Here is a 20,707-nt window from a genome sequence, read left to right as displayed (position 1 = left end):
CAGTACTTACTAATCTTAATTTTCTTGTTAGCAGTAAAATGATGTTCTGTTTTGTTTCAACATCTTTTGTGTGTTGCCATTTAAATTTTTACTTAGAGGACAGGTTATTTTACATACCATATTGTCATAAACCAAATTTCAACCCAAAGCATTTTGCTTTGTCTTCAACGGCTTCAGCTACAGGGCTGAGAAGCCAGCTGCAGGGGAAGGTTTATTCCCTAGGAGCTTGCTAAAGTGTCAGTAGCATGTGATAGATCTACAAGAGAGGAGACTCATTTCAGTTCCCTCCTTGTCCCCAGTGTTGAGAGGTGAGGTGTTCCTGCCCTATGCTTGAAAGGAAAGTGTTGGCTGCTAGAGCCCTGCTCTGGGGTTGAAGGTGATGACTGGGTTTCAGACTGGTCTGCGTTTCTCTCTTTACCTGGAGTTTGAGAGAGCTGTTGCTTTAGAACTGAAATAAGATGCTGGGTCCTGGGAATGCCAGCTCAGCTGTGTAATTTGTTTTTCCTCTGCCCCTCTCTCCGTTTGGTTGGAGTTAGAGGACTGCCTGTTCCCTTGTGCCATCAGGTACATGGGATACCAGTGGTATATACTGGGTCTGGATGGCGATGATAGGGAACATTGACTCCAGCCTGGCCTGATTCCCCTTGACGTAACTCATCTCTCAGCTCTTCAGCATCCCCATCCAAGTGCTGTGAGGGAGTTGTAGGCTTGGTGTGTCAAAATGTTGAGTGCCACCTAGGACACTGGGCAGGTTGGCAGTGTTTCTTGTGGGAAGTACAGGTGAGAGAAGTCATGCTTTTGAATTCAGAGGCACAAAGACAAGGTAATTCCACAAACTGAGGGATTTCTCCCTGTGAACAGTAAAGACCTGTAAAAATAGCAGAGATGGCAGTATTTTCCAAAGAAAATATTTCTTCTAATTATGGAGTACATTAGGCAGCTTAAAATAGGGATCAATCATCTTACTGACATTTAATTATTCACCTTTAAAAAATAAATAAATTCTGGCCTCACATGAAAGGCTTTCCATTGATAAAAATAAAGCCAAAAATGCTACTGTGGTACATATTCATGAAAACAGTACTCTTGCAAGTAATAAAATTTTGTACACTCAAAAGCCAGAATGTGAAAAGATAAAGTTTTATCCTTTCTTACTTGAAATTTGGAAATCACTTAAAGTTATATTTTTATAATCCTGGTGAAATTCATGCTATATTTGAGGAAAGTAAGTTTGGAAAGACTAATTTCATGAGTATAATAAAAGGACGTGAAAGTGAACTAGGAACCATATATCAACTATCTGAGCTACTGTCAACCAATTATCAGCTTCTGAGTATTTTGTCTTGCAGGCTATATACTGTTGTTATGCTTTCTTGTAGTTTAATTCTTTCTTTATTCTTAAATATGAAATTGGCATTCTGGTTTTTAAATTGTTATGTACCTAATTGGGTATATCCACAGAGGGTTAAAACATCTGAAGTTCAAGTTTATAGCGGCTGAAGTAGAGACTTACTGTGGCACATGTGCTTATAGTTCCTACCATAACAGAGTACGGTTAATGACAGACTCAGAAATGGTGACATTGCAATCATGACAATAAATTTACATAACAGGAACCCCTACATTTAATTTAACTAGCCTTTATAATAGTTTATGAACTTACTTTCCCACTGTCTTGGAATTAGAGTCATTGCTTCAGTTAAGATAGAAACATTCTATAATTTATACCTGATTTTCTGTTGCTTGCCATTATTTTAGATGGTTTTTTTCTACTTCCCTAGAGACCACAGCCTATACAGTAATAAAAAATTAGATTTAAGATACCTCTTGACTAATCAGACAATGAAGATGAATTTTATTTATATAAGGATTTTTGAGTTGTGTGTGGCCAAGAAAGGAACATTTTTAGAAAGCTTCAAGTATTTTAAAGTATATGAACAGGCAGAGAATATGACCCTGAAATACTGAGCACGATTTTGCTTTAAAACAACCACAGTTATTAAAATAAACATAAAAATATTCCTTAAATATTGGAAGTCAGTTCTTACAAATGTCTTCATTGTAAGTTCTGAATGCATACTTTTTATATTCAGAGAAGTGAGCAATCACCTGGAAGATACTATTTAAAAGTTTGTGGTGTTACACTCCCTGGCAAATACATTTTTTTTTCTGTACTGTATATTAGAAATTCCCAAACACTATATGCTCAAAAGAAATTATAATAATTAAGTAACTTGTTAATATTCAGAATTAGATGGTCTTGGCTGTTTAAAATTCTTCTTTTGTCTAGATTGTTTACAACAAAATAGAAATGTATTTAAGATCTGATTTTCACTCTGCCAGTCTAACATGTCTGCTACTGTATGTACACATGCCCATTGGCAGTACACATGCAGAATAAGCATTCTAGGGAATGAAAAACCCTGTTAAGGGACTTAAATCCCCTTTATGTCATGCCTGCAAGTAAAACGTAAACCGGCATACATTACCGAGATCTTTGTAAATTTGAAATTTGTAAAGCATTCATTTTAGATAGTCCTTGTTTTACCATATAGCTTTTATATTTGTTTGGGTTTTGTCTCAATTATCTTTCTGTGATTATAAACAACCTCAAAAGCCCCAAGCCTAGGTCAACCCTAGAGCTGGCTCCATCAGCCTTCCCATTCTCATGTGTTCTTGTATTTTGTCTTGTAGTTGTTTCGTTGTATTTCATGAGAAAGGTTTATACTTAAACCGTCCCCAGAAACAGCTTAAAGGTATCAGAGCTTGCCTATGAGGCATGGTGGGCACCTGCATAGTTGGTGACTCTCTAAGCCATAAGCTATGCTTAATTAACCTTAAGACAGTAATCTGTCCTCTAATGCTTCTCCTCACTGATATTCCTCTTTCATTCAGTGCTGTTGTGTATCGTGGCAGGGATTGTTGTGCTGGGTAGATTGGGCAGGGCCATGTATCACTCCTAACCCCTCTGGCATTTGAGGATTATCTGATCAGTCAGAGGATGCTCGAAGTGGGTGTTGAAAAACCAAAGTGGATCCGTACACTCAGACTCTCTCCCCGCAGTCATGAGCTGGTTGCTTGGCTACCATCAGGAAGAGCCGGTGACGGGGGTATTGCACATGCTGTCTTTTTACACATACACTCAGATACGGAAAAACTGTGGAAAAGAGATACCGTTGTCAGTACAACATAGGTAACGGCAGTATTCAGCATCAGCATTCTGGGGCTTGAATGTTGCTGGATCCATGCTGTATCACTGGTGGGTGGCAAGTTTTGATTACCTTATCATATAAGGTAAGCACTTAGTTTCCTACTGCTGTTTGTGAAACAGCAAAAAGATAGATATGTCCCCATTAAGACTAAGTTCAAACTGCCAAGTTTACAGACAATTAAAAGATGCTCCAGAACAGACAAATATTGTTTTAATAGTGTTAAGCAGGAAAGAATCAAAGAAGAAAAGAATTGCCTCTTAGAATATGTTGTACGTTGAAACTCCAGCTTTATTTATTAACCATCTATTTGTTGATTAAAAAATAATTATATGACATTCAGCAAAAAAATCTGATTATATAGAATATGTGTATTTTATGTTAAACAGTATCTTCTGGTCCACAGTAATAAAAATATAAGAGAGTTACAGTGGAACAAATAAAACACAATAAACAAATCTATACTGCACTTCATCTTACAGGACCTGTATCGCCCACTCTCTTCGGATGATATGGATTCAGTAGGAGACTCAGTGTAAAAGAGAAAATGGAACAATGTTTATGGTTTGTGATTTGGTGAAGGTTTAACATTTTTAAAGAGAATAGCTGCTAATTTACAGTAATAGTGAATCGCACAAAAGAGTTTTGCATATTTAATATTAAAAACATGGGGCCAAATTAATTCCAGTATGTGGGGGTATTTTGGCTTTTTCACTGCATTTTAATGCAAGAATTTGTAAGGAGTGAGCCATTGAATATGTCCATCAAATACAAAACAGCATTGTGCACACTTTAAGGAACAAAGATTGGACAAGGTGAATATAACGCACAAATCCATAGTGGGCACATTTATGAATAGTGCTCTTTTTATCATCTAAGATACTGATTATATGTTCTGTTTTTAACATAGGTATCTTTATTCATTTTGGTATGAACAGTTAATGAAGGCTTTGCTTTTACCGGCGAATAGGTAAAACGTAGAAAAGAGTAAACCTGCCATATTAAACTGCTTGCACCATGCTGGCTGATCCTGACACGCACATTTGGAACATTCTAATTTTAGTCTTTTTGGCTAAGTGAAAAGAAAATGAAGAAAACCTGTGTCGTCACAAGACAAAAAGTAAATTCTTTCAAAGCATTTGTGTTCAGGTTCTCTTTCCTGCATTACATCTGATGAATGTAAACAGAAGGGTGTTCACAGGCAACATGAATGTCTTACCTGGCAAGAACTGTGAATACTGATCATCTGTGTGTTGCAAGTAAATATGGACAGATTTGTAAACGAGGAGATATGGGGGCTTGCTGGCTCACAGTGTCATTTGACACACATCTGATGACACCTTTTTGGAAAAAAACACATTTTGCCTGAGAAACTAGTGATTCTTTTCACTTATGTTAAGGACATTTTATTTGCTATAATAAGACATATTATGCATTTTAAAGTGAAAGCCTACAGAAATGGTGTTACTGTAAATCATCCTCCTATTGACCTAATTTCTCTGTTTTCATAATTTCTAGAGGTGGTTATTTTGTACAGCATGAATATGCAAAACTCCTTTAGTGTTAAAGTAGGTCATGCATTATAACCAGTTGCTTAACAAATATCTACTAATTTTATTTGTTTTCTGCTGCTTTATTATTCTGAGAATCTTAGTTGACTAACATACATAACAGCAATATTTCCCACTGTATGTTGAATATTGCTTTAAAATTTATCTGTTCTATTTAAGCCCATAGTATAATCATCACACATTTATGCTGTCTTATAGCTTTCCTTTTATTATCTCAAATACTAATGATTTAAAAATTACAAATTAGTGTGGTTCTGATCCTCAACAAAAATCTATAGAGATTATATTTTTGAGCTACTTAGTGATGACTTAATATATTTTGAAACCAGGAAAATTTACCTAATAGCAGAAAATGTTTAGCTGCCACATGCCAGCTTTTAAATGCAGTGAAATAATTCCTTTACACTGAATTGTGCATAATAAAATTCACCAGCTGGAAAATACTGGCACGCGATGTTACGGCTTCACTATATCCGTATTGTTTTCTACATGGAGGATATTTGCAAAAAGAAGTAAAAGGGCAGCAGAATACAAAACTTACCTTCTCTGTTTTCAATACTTGGTTCCAGTATCACCTGGAGAGAAAGTCATTGATTTGGCAGGTTTGCTGAAGCAATTGGGTCATTCCCTTTTGCAACGCATATTTTCCCATTCCTGCTTCAGACTTCAGATCTGAAACTGTTCCCAGCAATAGGAACAGGTCCGCTCCCCTACACCCCATGCCCGGATCCTAAGACTGTCCTACGCTACTGAAAAAGTTCACAGCTGTGAAGTTACTTGCATTTTTGCCTGCTACGAGGGAATGTCCTTGTAAAATGTATTACTTAATCCCAAGAAATGCGTATTATAGAAACGTGCATTGGGATCAGTTTCCAAAAATTCAGACAGCTCCACCAGACTGAACAAAATACCTAATGACATTTCAAAAATTGTTTTTTCTTGTAAAGAAAATAAATTCTAGGAATTTTACTTTTCCTCCCCTCTGCTACATGGGCTACTGCTGCTTAAGGCAGTTTACTAAGAATGTTTGTTCTGCACAGGGAGCACAGATTTCCAGCAAACCTGAATCCCACGGCTTTCCTTATCTGTGGAAAAGAAAAATGGACCTTATATCAGTAATTGTTATCAGAGTGAGTTCTCCATCAAGACTGTTTCAAAGAATATGCTAGTCCATAACATTTAATCGTTTCAACATATGACTTGTATTAAGGGGCTATTCAGGGGCAATATGTATCATTACTATTTCATTTAAGGAATGAAAGTCCCTTAGAGATTGAAAAGGCCCACTGTTTATAGACTTTGAGATCCCTTTTGTGTGGAATGTAATTCCCATTATACATGAGCAGAAATGAAATGTTTCTTTTGAGCAAGACCAGAAGGTTTCAGTTTATGGGTGAAACTGAAATTGTGTTTCTTGATGCTGTAGTTCTGCTTGCAACAGCACAGGTTTTAGTTTGTCCCTAGATTTCATTGACTTCATTAAATAACCGAATAGCTTAAGCAACTTCATAGTGTTTGAACCTCTTATAGTTCTCTGTATGCTGCATTATTTGTGCCTACTCTAAGGTGATTATGATGTAGCTAAAGAGTCTTGTATAGATTGTGAATGCTTTGCTTCCCTCTGAGCTTTATAAATACTTGTGATTATTTCCCTAATGCTTCCTGCAACTTTCTGGGTTTTTTTTAATCTCTTTTCTTCTTCTTTATGCAATGAACAGTTCACATGTGAAGCACAGAATGTCTATGTTTATATTTATATGCACATGCATACACACACACACACACATAGATTAATGGCTTTGAAACCCATGCACAGTTATGTCACATTTGTGGCTTTAAACAAGTATGTGGGGAAAATAAATTGATGGAAGATGTTCATCAGGTCGGATTTGCTGTATCTCTGTTAATGCCAGTGGAGCTGCACCAGCCAGTACTTGCTGAGCAGCTCTCCCGAGGAAGCCTATACAAGTTTAAGAAATCTCATGTACAAACAAGGGCTAAGTTCTGCTCACTTTTAAGTCAGTGGCAAAACCAGGACTGACTTCAGGGTGGGAAGGAAAAGACCTTACGCACAAACATATATGCACAGACAAAGCATTAATCAGGATTTCAAAGTGGTATTATTTCAACAGGTTCAGACTTGTGTCTCCTATTGAACTGCACTTTTCTGCAGTGTATTAAGTCATGCAATATTAGAAGTTATTTTGTTGAAATCAGTAAAATCTTTAACATTCATTATCCAATGTGAAAATTGCTTTTCAATTTGTAAAATAATTCAGTGACAGTGCATTATATTTAGCTGTTTTTCTCTTTAAATCATTTTCACAGGGAATAGATGGCTGTAAAATGAAAATTCTTGGGCAGTAATACAGTGTCTATAAATGTGTATTATAAGAAAGAATACGTAATGTTAAACAGCCTTGAAGAACACCTGGGTTGAGACTGAAATAAATAATAGTGTTTGCCTTTACAGTTTCATACTTTACACTGCAATGTGAATTTTATACAGTGCAGTATGTTACAAAAAATATCCTCCAACTCTGAATGTAAAAAGTGAATTAACAGTGATGCAAAAATGAACCTCTGATCAACCCATGTTTACTGTTTTGTCAAAAATAGTAGAGAAATGAACAATCAGAAAAGCTTTATGGTGCTAAAGTACCTACTCACTTGATGAACACTTAGATTAATGTTGTCTGTGCTTTTTCTTGTATCCAGTGGACGGTATACAACCAAATACAAGATTGTCCTTTATTTAATCTTCACTTCCAGTTTATCTGTTAGTGACGGGATGAGAACTTGTAACTGTGAGCGATCAATAGGAAAATAACCTGATGTCACACGGCCAGCAGTAGCTTTACGTGCAGAGCACAGCCAGCAAGTGGTTGTCACACCCTTTGGAGAGGGGTGAGCTGCCCCCCAGGACAGCCCTCCCTTCGGAAAGTGCTGCTGCCCCACAGCGCAGAGGCTGTTCCGAGCCGCCTGTGCAGCCCTCACACCTTTTGGCGGGCTCAGGTTGCCTCTTTCACCTCACACCCCATCTCTCAGACTGTCTGAGCACCCTAACTCCCCACGGAAGGTGATGGGTACGTAGATACACGCGTTGTGTACGCACACGGTAGAGAAGGGTTACAAACACACGCAGTGCACACATACACATTCCTATGCATTTTAGTGTCTGTAGTTGCGCATGTTGATTATATTCACATTTGCTTGAATTAACCCTCAGCAGTGAAGTATGAAAAAAGCTGTACTGTATTCAGCGTGTACTCGTTGTCTGATGTTATATGAGGTAATTAGTTTGTGGTTTGCCCTGCAATACAGTGTTTTGGAATTTGGACTCTAGTGAAAGAGGAGCTAACGATGTTTGTGCTAAGGCCTCTTTATTTTGTTAGTTGCACTATGATATTGTAAATATTGGCACATTTACAACATAAGTTTAAGATTTTATGAAGTTACGCATTCAATTATTTTTTTTAAAGAAAAGTGCTTGGATATTTGCTTTTTAAAATATACCATTTTTGTATTAATGTGATGCAGGAAACCAAAAAGAAAGCTGTTGATTTATCAACATAAATGTAAAACTTGCGAAAATAAATGCTGATGAATGTTTTATTTCATATAATCAGCTGAAGAAAATCACCTTCATTTTTGTGCCATTGTTTCATCATACTGTGTTGTACTTGTGTTTCATATTTGACCATGTCATCCTGGTTGCAATTTGTTGTTTCGCTAGATTTAACATTACTGTAGATTATTGTAAGCGATGTAATAAATATATTTAAAAAATACACACTGTTCAGTGAGTTTATTTTGGAAATGCAGTTAACAGGGTTTAAAAAAGTACTTGCAGTTGGTATTGTTTATTCATTTTGGATCAGCATTGTCCATCTAAGAGTTCATGTAGTATAGCCATATGGGATTCATGCATCCTGGTGGGTTCCTTTAAATAGCAGATGCATTCAGTGCATTTTTAAATAACAAACTCTGGGCTCTAGTGTGTAGATGCAAAAGATCCTTCAAGAAGGAATTTGGTTTCTAACAGGTCTTTTGGAGACAGTAAATATACCTGCCTTGATTTGTTCATGGGTAAGTTTGTGTCCATGCGACAGGACAGATTTGAAGTATGAAGCAGAAAATCACTGCAGTAGACGATCCAAAGACAGGTACCAGCTCCCTGCTGACAACTCAGCTACAGAAGCATCCTCTGAAGACAAGTATTAGGAAAATATGCCTGTGAAAAGCTAAGAATACTGAAATGTACCCACGGTGTTTTAAAATACGTACCTTGTTTTCTTAATATATCCTTCCACTCTTTAAAAATACCTATCTATAACCTGGTTTGATTTTTTGTTTGGCGGGAGTGCGGAAGAGAGATGTTACACTTTCTGACATGTCATCTGCCAGTCTGATGCTTCAGCTGATGTTCAGACACTCTTTTAGAGGGATCTGTGAGCCTGATAAGTTTTGGGTTTGAATCCCTCTAGGTTGCTAGTAAATAGGTCTGCCTAAAAAAGTTGTACAGACATAGAAAGGAAACGGTGCTATAGAAATGAGGAATAGTAGGAATAAAATAATTGAGGTTTCTGTCTCTACCAAATAACAGTTAGGAATACCAGCAGAACTTTTAAAAAGCAACTCAAATAGATTAGATGTAAAAGTGGTGATTGTGCTATGCCCTGAATTAGGTTGAAGAAATGAAAACCTCTCTTGATGCCCCTTCAATTTTTATTCTGTAGTTGAGTGGAAAATTTTACCAGTGTATAGCTTTTGAAAAGGAAAAAGGAAACCTTCACATTGCATCACTGCATATGTAACTTTTTTATGTTAACCACAGTATGGATACAGTAATGACAGGTCAACTTCCGATACCATGAATGTGATACTTTTTTTTTTTAATATATCATCAATCTTTTCTGGAGAATGCCAAAGGTTGTGTGAGCCTACAGTCTGAATTATGGCTCAGCTTTGGAAGCAGCTGTTAAGAGCCAGCGGAGGTTAGATTTAAGTTTGCTGTTAAATACCATATAGGAAACTATGTTGGCCCTTCAGAATTGCCTTGTTACACAAATCAAATGAGTCTATAAGCAACCAATGCTGCAGCTTAATAAGAGGATCCTAGTTAAAAAAAAAAAAAATCAAAACATACTTCAGCTTGAAAATTCAGTCTGCCAGTTCCATTTCCTTGCAAACTAAACTCTCCCATTTGTCCCTCTGTCCCTCAAAGAAGAAAACCAACACAGGTTCCTGAATGACAAATGCTGGATTATTGCTTGTGTTGTTTGAACTTTTCTCCAAGATGTGTGAATCCTGTATTGCATAAATGAATAACAAAAAAAAATAATATCCATATGTAGGGCCTCTCCCAAGTCAAGTGTCTAACAACACAGAGCAGGATGTAGGACTGTGGATAAGTAGCAGGTTTGCATGCATTTTTTACTGTTCCTTTCTGGACAAAGCAGTTTATAAATAAATTTGGATCTCATGTGTCAGTTTCGTGCAGTGTCTGAATTTGAAAACAATTGTATTATTTCTTTTTCTATACATTGAATTCCATTGGCTTCCATTCTTTCGACGTGAAGATTATGGATTTGATATTTCTCCATGAAGTGATTTTTTTGCCAGCTCTGTACTGTTTACATTAAAACTTTTTTCCCCGTCTCAGCTGGCTGGGCCAAAAATGTAAGCGATTAAACAAAAGAAAATCAAAACCATTTTTTGCTAGATAGACTTGAGAGAGGGAGTTTCAGTGTAACCCTTTGCTTCTCTCAATGGGTTTGTCTTCTTAAAAGTTGCATAAAAATATATTATTTTACTGGTTTAAAATAGCTGTCTTCTGCTCTACCTTTTGTTCTCTGGAAATGTACCTTTTTGTTGTATCAACTCACTTATTTCTTGCTTAACACTGCTATAGGAATTGTTGAGCCCTTCAAAATCCTTCAAAGCTAATACCTGCACTGAACTGTTGTCTTTATTTTACCATTAAGTGTGATGATCTTTAGACTAGGACCTAACTATATCAGAAATTCATGATGGCCACCTTGCAAAGATTATTTAAAACCAGGTTGAACACTAGTACAGGCTCCAAAAGAGGATGCTTAACTGTTTAGTTTTGGTCTGAATGCTGTTTATCCTTGCTGAGTTGAACTTCATCATACACATATAACTGACACACATAGCTTTTTGTATGCTTTTTAAATTCTGTAGACTTCTTTAGAATAGAGAAAATCTTAGGAGGCATCATTTAAAAACATTAATAGTTCCCCTATCCGGACCCTACTTCATGAATTTACCCTTTGTTTACTAATTTTGATCTTCGCTTCATTAAGCCTGTTTCTTAAAGAGCACAACTCTGCGTAAGATCCAAACTTAGTGTTACACCTGTGTGCGTTTCTGCTACTCACATTTCATCCAGATGCTTCCTTCATGCTAGGAAAATACAAAGGAATCTATTGTTGAGAGTCTTTGTAGACTCCATATGCGCTAATAAAGATTTTGAGAGGTTTGGAAAATATAATACAGTGTTTGGGGTTTAAGATTCAGGAATCTGAATTGCGTTAACAAACTTCCGAGTCATACTTGTTGAAGTTTCTTTTCATAACTGCTGATAGTGGTAGTCCACAAGAATAATTCCTGCAGTTAGGTCAAGTGGGATTTTAATATTAATTTAGCACAAGGTGAGTATGGGGAGAGAGAAATTACAGTAATATTTATTTAACTGCCTTTTTTCAATGGATTTAGCACAACTGCCACTGAGATACAAACTATTTAGAGAACAGTTGCTAAATAAATCTCCCAGTGAGACATGGATGAAACTCAATAGTGCTAATGTTTCCATTCACATCAATGAGACGTGTGGTGTGCTGGCCATCTGTTATATAAACCTGAATAGGATCTGAAATCCTTACACCAAAGACCTGATTTTTTTATGCCATCGCTTTTATGGAGGTGTGCCATAAAAATGACCATGTGCTGGCAACCTGTGCAACTGGACCCCTTTAAATCTGTGTAAAAGTGATGACATTTCAAGCACCTCGGCATCTCTTAAAATTAAAACAGCTAATTGCATTAAGGTCTGTGTGTTGAAGAGATTATGCTCTTGCTTAGAGTTTGTTTTTCCCCCCTCCCCATCTGCAATATCCCTGATGGGGTCCACATCTGGGAGACCAACAGTGTGGATGACAGACTGCCTCACGACTGGCAAGCCAACTGGAAGGAACACTGAGACCCACAAGGATTGCTGGACCCAAAGGGCTTTCCGCTTGTGAGAACAACGAGCTCATTAAAGTCTAAATAAATGGAATGTCCTTCTAGCTGAAGTAAAGATAAATAAATAAACGCCTGCGTGTTGTTCCAGAGCACTGAATAAAGGGGACAATATTTGTGTCGTGTTTATCTAGTAACGTCTCTTTAATTGTAAAAGGGGGTCCATCAGCAGACCTGGTGAACATATGCAAATACACAGTTCCTGATTTCTTTTTAATCTGTTGTTTTTATAGGAGGGATTCCGCAAAGGTAGTGAAAAGTATCTGTTTTCTTAATATATTTAAAAAAAAAAAAAGCTTTAAAAATGCCAGTATGTATTTTTAGCAACTGTCTTAGCTGCTGCTTCTTTGTCACTAGTAGGCTGGGTTTCTGCTCACATGTGGGTGCTTCCACGTAGCTCTCACTTGAAGGGGCTGTGTGCTTTGTTTGCAGACCTGTGGGTACAGTATATGCTACCAATGCATCACTTCAGTTCTTCTTCAGTTATGAATATAATCTTAGCCTTCCCATCCTTATGTAGTATCACTAAGAAATATGGGCAGTTAAAAAATTGATCCTTGTATTAGTGTTTTATTTATTTCCTTTAAATTTTCTATGGGCCTTTTTTTTTTCTGTTTGTTTAACTAAAATGAGGCTAAATACATATTTAGGGAGCTGTATCTAAGACAGATATTCAGGAGTGCATTTAATTTCAGTTGTGTGTAGGTGATTAAGACTACTTGTATTTAAAGTGAAGCAGTTACTGAAGTGATTTGCTGAAATGGGCCCTCAAAGGAGTCTAATTTTAGAAAGTCTCAGTTCTCAGCTAAACCTCAGCTTAAGGGTCCTTGAGAAATTAGGTTCCCAAATAAAAATTTGAGTCTCTCTAGGCACCCGTTCTGAGAAGAGGTGGCCACTGAGTTAGGTCTCAATTTTCATGTCTCCCGTTCTCACAAATGAAACCAATGGGTGCAAGACTCTGTAAAAAGACCATCAGAGTGCTAAAGAAAGCTACAGCAGTGCATAGTCAGCAGTATTAACCTAACATATGCTGAAAAGTGTAATCTTACAATTTAAAATGCAAAAAACTGAATGAAGTAGTTGTTTGAGAACCTATTGAAAAACTAGCATTAACCGTTTTTTGTGTTATACCCCTTAAATATTGTAAAGATTCATTCCCGATTGTATGTGTAACAAATATTAAACATATTTAAATTGCAATTCCTTTAAGAAAATACCGTGGAGTGGGAAAATAAGTAAGAAATTGGATGCCTGGCCTAGGAAAACAAACATACACAGCGGAATGAGTAGAGAAACATGTTTTTCTGCTTATTTTACAAGTAGGAGTGTAGAGGAAACAATTCTTTCATTATGTGTGTATAAAAATAGGCCTTGAGAGTGACTTCTCTAGGCATGAGAACTCCAAGCATTTTCCTGTTACCCTGATCCTCATCTGCATGTTTGTTCAAAATGAACCAGAGGTAAGTTTTTACTGAGACATCCTGCAGGGTTTAGCATAGGAATAGCACATACATAAACACATCCTAATCATGAAATAAGGGCAGCAGTATCTTAGCGAACTGCATAAAATCAGTCAGTGCTCACTTCTGTTGTCAAGAGGCAGCAAAAGTAGTCCAAAAACTAATTAGTGCAATTTTTAATTCTGATCAAGGCTCAGAAGAAAGGCTTGGATGGATGAAAAGAATGAGCTAGGGCTGATTAAAAGGAAGAAAAAAAAAGAGCAAAGAATCTCTTGGTAGATGGGATATGCAAGATTTCAGGATTATTTAGTGAAAAATAGGCCAAGTTCTGCCTGTGTCTAAATTGTCTGACCTTAATCTACTGAGGGAGAAATTAAAAGTTAGTCTGCTCAAATGAATTCAGCATATTGGCCAGCTTTTAACTCTGCTGACTGCCTTCTCCCTGGCTCCGTACTCTGCAAAAATCCCAGCTGCTGCATCATTAGTTGTTCTTGCTGCAGTCATCAGCTGTGCTCTGCTGTGGCAGAGATCATTCCAAAGAAGCTCTATTAAATTTGTAAAGTGGATTGGCCCCCTGATTGTGGGCATCTAGATATTTTGCAAACACAGATAAGAAACTGATAGGGTGACCTAAATGCAGCACAGTGTGCAATTTCTATAATATATAAATTGAAGGACAGAATTAAATACTGCAGTGTTTTGTAACCTTTCAGCATGCAAACTATGTGAACCTGAGAAAGTTTTAGTTTTGGAAATCCTCTGAAAACTTCTCACACTGCAACACAAGCACCTGAGGAAACACTCAGTTTTGCTGTAAGTTTAAAGGGCCACCGTTACATTTGTAGTTTCTTTTGATTTCCTTTGAAGATGGGGGAATCCTGAAGATACATTTGTATAATTTTTACACAGTACAGCTTTGGGTGAAATCCACTCCATCTCATATCACAGAATCACAGAATAGTTTCATCCATCTAGATATGTGATGAAGCAGTCTTCCTAAAGTACCTGCCTAGAGTCTATGCGTAACTCAAAGACATCAATAGGTGCTTTGGAAGGCTTCCCCTAGCACGTTCCTACCTGCTATACTTTTGGTGTCCAAGGTGGGTGGTCACAAGTCTCCTTGTAGATTATAGAGGTATCATCCTGCTGGCCCCCATTATCTGTATAGGCAAATGGAGACATTTGATGTACAAGTACTTAAAACCAAGGTACAAACTCACACCTGAAGTGAGAAATATCCAATCAAATGCTTTTCCAAAAAAGGAAACGTTATTCACCCTCCCATTTTGTTTTCTCCATATGGTACCATAATGATTTCTCCCTTCTAGAACACAAATGGAGAGGATTTCACCAGAGGGAGGTTTGCGGAAGTGAGGAATTCTGCCCTTAACAAACCCAACTTCAGTTGGAACAGAGGTGCTTCTGGTTCCTGCTGGGTTAACAATGTAGCCGAGAAAAGTCTCCTGCCTGCAGAGGGCATACAGCTCCTCGTTTTTCCCTGCCAAAATATGTGTGGAATAGGGAAAAACTAACAGACCATACATAAAACTGTCGCTGCACATGATGGATAAGGGATGTGTCCGTGTATGCGGGGGTACCAAAAGTGTAATTTCAGTGGAAAAACTGGACTCTTCCCAGACATCCATGTATCCCTTCATCAAAGTAAATTGATACTTTACATAGGGAACACTGAAGCCTCTCCGGGATGTGTTTCCAGAAGGAACATGCTGTGAGTACTCATGCTCCTTAAAAATCATCTGTTTTAATTTGTGTCTCTCCATTTCCAGAGCTCCCAACACAGTGGCTCCTCTACCTCATTAGCATCCACCAAAGTTTGCAGCTCTATGGATGAAAATGATGGACCTGCAGAAGGTAACATTTGAAGACTGACATTTCAAAGCAGTCAATGTAGCGATAACAGCAGCTGTGTAGGAAATGAGTCATTCTTCCTGCCAGAGAAGGTGGGAGCATTGTGGGCTGGATGACTCTCCTTGAGCAGACTTGTCAGCCTTAGCAAACCAATTAGGTTCACTCGGGATCAGATTTGATCTGGACATCCCTATTCGGGGGTGTTTTTGTTGCAGGATACTTAAGGTATTAGTTCTGCAGGTGACACAGTGCTGATTGGATTATTTCACTAAATTTTTGTCTCGTCTGTCATGGTACTAAAGACCATACTGCATCCTGGGTCTTTACTCTTTAGTCTCACCCTGTACTAAGGCCTTGGGCAAGTTGACTAAGGGATAGTGTCTTCTCCAGTACTGCCAGTTCACACGCACATACACATGTGTGTATATGCTCCTGTCAAAGAGTAACTCTTCATGCTGCCTGCAAGTTCAGGCAAACCCCAGCTTCATGTATCATAACGCTCACTTCTAATACTGAACTGGAACAAAGAACAGATAGGGTTAAAAATGCTGTCTTAAAGAGTGTCAATTCAAGTCACATTTCTGAGAGGCTTTTTTTTTTTTATGATGTTTATGTAGTAGTTTGTATCAGCTGCAGTTTACAGTCAGCTTTTAGAGGCATGTTAGGTATTTGTAACACACTATTTCAGCTATATTTTAAAATAATAGTACATGAATGAGCACTAAAACACATGAAACTACAAACTTTTCTTATGCTAAGACACTGTGTAACGGAATTTTACCTAAACATCTGGTGCCCAGGTTGCATGCGAGGTAGTATTATTGAGAACATTTGTTTAAAAACTAAATATTTAATATTGGGGGAGGGGGAGAACTAGCACTTAGCACATGAGGAGTTTTATGGATGTCTCAGTTTACAGGATGTAATAAAATAAGTGCTTGAGTGTTGGACTTCTTTGGTACATATATTTAATCATGCTGTGTCAAGGAGTTCCAGCCTGTTTTGGAGGTTGGTCTGCGCTTGTGCAGATCACAGAGGCCTTTCCATAATTAAAAAAATACAATTTTGGTTTTGTCCTGCGGGCATGTTGCAATGGGAATGGTAAACTATGTAACACTCGAATGGTGGTATGTTTGAGCCCCCAGAAGTCTTATTTTTCATTATTGTATCTGTGTGAAACCTGTTGAGTATATACAATGTCAGCAGCATGATTTCACTGTACAGTAAGTGAGATACTGACTCTGAATGGTTTCCAGGCTCCTAAGCCCTAGACTTAAAATGCATGTTATGTGCAACATCTGTGTTTCCTTCACTAACAATAAAAATGTACTAATGATTCTTTCAGAAGTGTTGGAGGAAGGTTTCCAGGTTCCAGCATCGATAGCGGAGCGATATAAAGTTGGAAGGACTATAGGAGATGGAAATTTTGCTATTGTGAAGGAGTGTATAGAAAGGTGAGGAGGATAATAAGCATATTACTGTAAAAGCAATCATTAATGTCATGCTTTTTCTAGATCATGTCTTTATTTGTAGGGTATAGGACATGTGTAATAAGGTAATGTCTTGGTGCCAGATGGAAAAACTAGATGAATGCCCTTCCATGAGAAAAAGAGTGACTCTAAGGGACAATCTATTAATTTAATTCTTTATGGGTTTTTCTGCTTCACTCTGCATTATTTTGTGTGTTCTTTGTGTTAAATCTTTCTTGTTACACTGAAATAACCTCTTCTCTTGCAGTATATTCTTGCAACTCTCCTTTTACATTAGACCAATGAAATGTTTCACATGTAGGAACATTCTGTAAAGATGTCAGAAAGTTTTGTGTGTGTGGTGGTGGTGGTGGAAAGCACAAAGAGCTGATTTCGAATCCATCTATTCTGCCATCTGACACTGAGGAGGAACCTCTTCAGTGTTTAATAAAACAGGCACCTATCTCCTGCTTGCCTGCTTTATGCCATTATATGAGATGCATTCAACTTTAGGAGCCTGCACTGCAGACGTGAAAATCTAACTTATTCACTGCTCTTTACTGCTAAGAGGAGAGAACAATCACCCTTCAAGACTGATTTTAGACATCCACTCCAGGTTAGAGAAATCACAAGTCATCTCGAATGTCAATGTTGCTGAAAGTGTCCAGGTTGACTAGCACAGCTGTTGGTTTCTAAATGTGATCAGGCAAGTAATGAACCAGGTTTGAACTGTCTCTACGCAGTGTTAATAGTTTGAAAAAAGAAAAAGAAGAAAAAAGGAGAACAAAAGACAGAAATACTCTGAACAGAACTGCAGATGCCTTTTGATGGTATTAAAAAATAAGAGAATATGGAGTACAGAAAGACAGAAGGTACCTCTGTGTGCGATGATTGGAAGATTGCTCATGATAGATAGTAGCAGTGTAGAGAAGACAAAAAACTGTCAGAACTAGAGATGCCTAAAAGAAAGAACAAGAGAGATGTCAAGGACTGATAATGAAATTCCACAAGTAAAGTTGGATATCTCCTATTACCATATCATACAGAGGAGACTCTTACATAAGGCTATAACCTCACCTTTGGACTTAAAGAAAGAACTATTTGCACTTTAGCCTGTTAGAATGTGATATTAACCCTAGAGACTAAGCTGAGATTAGATCTCATGGCAGATCATGATAAATTAGCTTGGCTGGTTTTAAACTAGAGTCTCTTTGGAAAAAGACGGGTCCTGCTCTGCATCTGAAAGTCTGGCAAGCCACAGACCATGAAGACAGCTGTTGGGGAAGGGAGAAGAGTGGATTTTGTATCAGCTGACAGTGTGCTTGCGGGACTTGGCCAAAGCTCTTGTGGGGCCTTTAGAGCTCTGTCAGGGTGAGCCTGCGGTGGAACTGGTCATCTGCAGGGTGACAGCTGTTCAGATCAAACCCCAGGGTCTGAACACTAAACTGGGGGAATATGGAAACCTAAAGGAAGCAAAGCAAAACAACATGAAAACAAGAAAGCTCTGTTAAACCCTATGGAGGGGGCATGACTGATGAAAAACACGGGTGAAAACTTATAGCTAAAAAAAGATAAAAAGGCAAGCTAAAAGTAAAGTGAGTAGTGACAGAGAGAAACATTACAAGGCAAAATAAAGGTTGAGGGTTTGATTCAGCTGAGAATGCCAGTTGTGCTGAGACAGTTCAAATGTGCTAGTGTACATTTTACAACTCTTTCTCAAGCTGAGAAAAAAGACATGAACAAAATTAGATATAGGTCCCACCACATCGACGAATAACACCGATTACAATAGCCTTGAGAGTTTAAATGAAAACTGTTTCCTGTCCTCTTTTCTATCCACCTGGTCCCAGAAGTATCCAATAACACAATGTATGTAGCAAATATGTGCTTAAATAGCATAATTACTCCAGTATTCCCAGATACAGTCTTATGGTCTCTGAGCCATACCATTCCATGGATCCCGTTTATATCAGAGAGTTACTACTTAGGGAGAGCTTGAAAATTAAAGTAGAATTATTTCTTTTAGTTTCCTCTTCTAAAGCAGTATAGCCTTGCCATCACAATGGTGGAAAGATAAATTAAAGGCTCGGAGGGTAAATTGAAGCCAGTACATGTAAAACCCCTTCAAAAACATTCTTCACAGTCTTTCTAAGCAGAAAACACCTCACTTCAAAGTCTGATATGTCCATCATTTGCAGAGCCAGAAATGATGGGGTGATACTTGGGATAGAGGACTTTTCCACTTTCTTCTGACATACAATTCCTGTGTGCATTAGACTTCAAAGAAATAGCACCATGAGGTGTTAAGCAAGTAGGAATGGGTCTTGTTACACATCTTCACTGATCACATGGATGCTTCGTCTCGATAGTTGTGGAGACCAGCCCGTGTGCACTGTTAAACCACTCTGATGCTTCAAACGCATTCATGGGCATTTTTCTTTAACAACAAACAGTCCAAATAGAAACGAAAAACCATCTTCAAAGTTTTCACATGGGGACTTCTAAATCCCATTCTGTGCATTTGTGAATGCACGTGTACACACACATACACACACACAAAAAAAATACATTTAATGCACACCCAAAAATGGTGAAGAAAGACTTCTGTCTCCAGTGCAATGGAAATCTTCGTGAACTTTGTAAAAGGTTAAAACAGTCAGGGAGCGTGGCACGGAGCCCTGTTATGAACTAGAGGACTAACACCATGCCCTGCATTAGTGCTGCAGGTCCAGACTTTTATCCAGCCATAACATGTTTCCTACTTCGTGTGGCACCTTTTTATTGTTTGGATTGAGTGATAGGTGAGAGCTGATATGCCCATTTCACTGTGAGTTTCTGGCATGGCGGTACATATTTTTTGGTGAGTGTGTGAGTTGCAGCGCTGCTGACAGCCTGCGGTTCTGCAGCTTTTTAGAGGAAAGGATTTGCATTATCTTAGCTTTAATTTTCTTTTTACCAAAACAAAGAGCAGTCAGAGTTGTCATCTGCTCATTACATATCTGCTCCATCATATGCGCAATTTGTCCTGTGGTGTTATTTTATACGTGTTCATTTTTAACTTTCAGATACTTCCAAATTCTGACATTTCCTCACTAGCTCAGATTTCCCAGTGTTTTGGAGCACGTGGAGTCTCCCATGGCCAACAAAAACCATCAATTTCCTTTCTCATGACAGAAAGGAAGAATTCTTAGGGCAACCAAGCAGCTTGAAAGAGACTTCTATTGAAAGAGAGCATATTTTGTCTTAGTTTGAACCACAGATTTCTTACTTTCCAATAGTCCTTCTCCTACCTCCTCCTTCCATTCCCCAAAAATTGTGTCCATATCTCTTCTGTGCCCGCTCTGAGCTGGGACTGTAGCCACCAAACAGCAGCACGGGGGAAGTGCACCCCCGCTGACTGTGGCCCATTTCTGGGGGCTGTAGCCTTAAACCCCTTGGTGGGGGAGTAGAGATATGAGAAGTTTTTAATTCTTCCTTGCTCAAGTCTTGAACAGCCATGCTGTACTTTTTTTTCCAAGTCATAAATGTCATCATCCAGTGAGATTTCTTTCCACAGTCTTTTAATTGATGTCTTCATACAGACTGGTTTGGCTCCCTGCTGACCTGGGAACTCAAAGATAATTATTATTTTTAATTTTTTTCTTTTTAGGGAGGTCCCCATTTTCCCTTAAATTAACACCCAGTTGTACATGATTGCTGGAGGAGGTCTCTGTGCTTAAATATGACAATGATAATGCCCATTTTCCTAATTCAGCTCTTTCAGTTTATGACTCACTTTGCATGTCTTACTTGACAGACTGTGAACACTTCTAGGCACATTCATTTATCTGTTTAACTTAACTTATTATATATCAATTTATGTA

At 37.9% G+C, this 20,707-nt stretch overlaps 1 protein-coding gene across 5 annotated transcripts in view; it reads left to right on the top strand.

Annotated features, from left to right (window-relative positions):
• The window catches only part of DCLK1 (doublecortin like kinase 1), a 246,495-nt gene that overhangs the window by 181,903 nt on the left and 43,885 nt on the right, over positions 1-20,707 (top strand). For 3 of the 5 annotated variants that reach the window (XM_065829652.2, XM_065829641.2, XM_071804866.1), the window contains 2 exons: positions 15,294-15,378; positions 16,721-16,829. In XM_065829652.2, the coding sequence (XP_065685724.1) occupies positions 15,294-15,378; positions 16,721-16,829 (194 nt within the window). Of the gene's footprint in view, positions 1-3,691; positions 8,572-15,293; positions 15,379-16,720; positions 16,830-20,707 lie in introns of those variants that run through there. The other 2 variants (XM_071804870.1, XM_065829661.2) reach the window with 2 other exon arrangements.

This window comes from Patagioenas fasciata, chromosome 1 (genome assembly GCF_037038585.1).
Source record: "Patagioenas fasciata isolate bPatFas1 chromosome 1, bPatFas1.hap1, whole genome shotgun sequence".
Classification (NCBI taxonomy): Eukaryota; Metazoa; Chordata; class Aves; order Columbiformes; family Columbidae; genus Patagioenas; species Patagioenas fasciata.
This window is presented reverse-complemented; position numbering and strand designations above follow the sequence as displayed.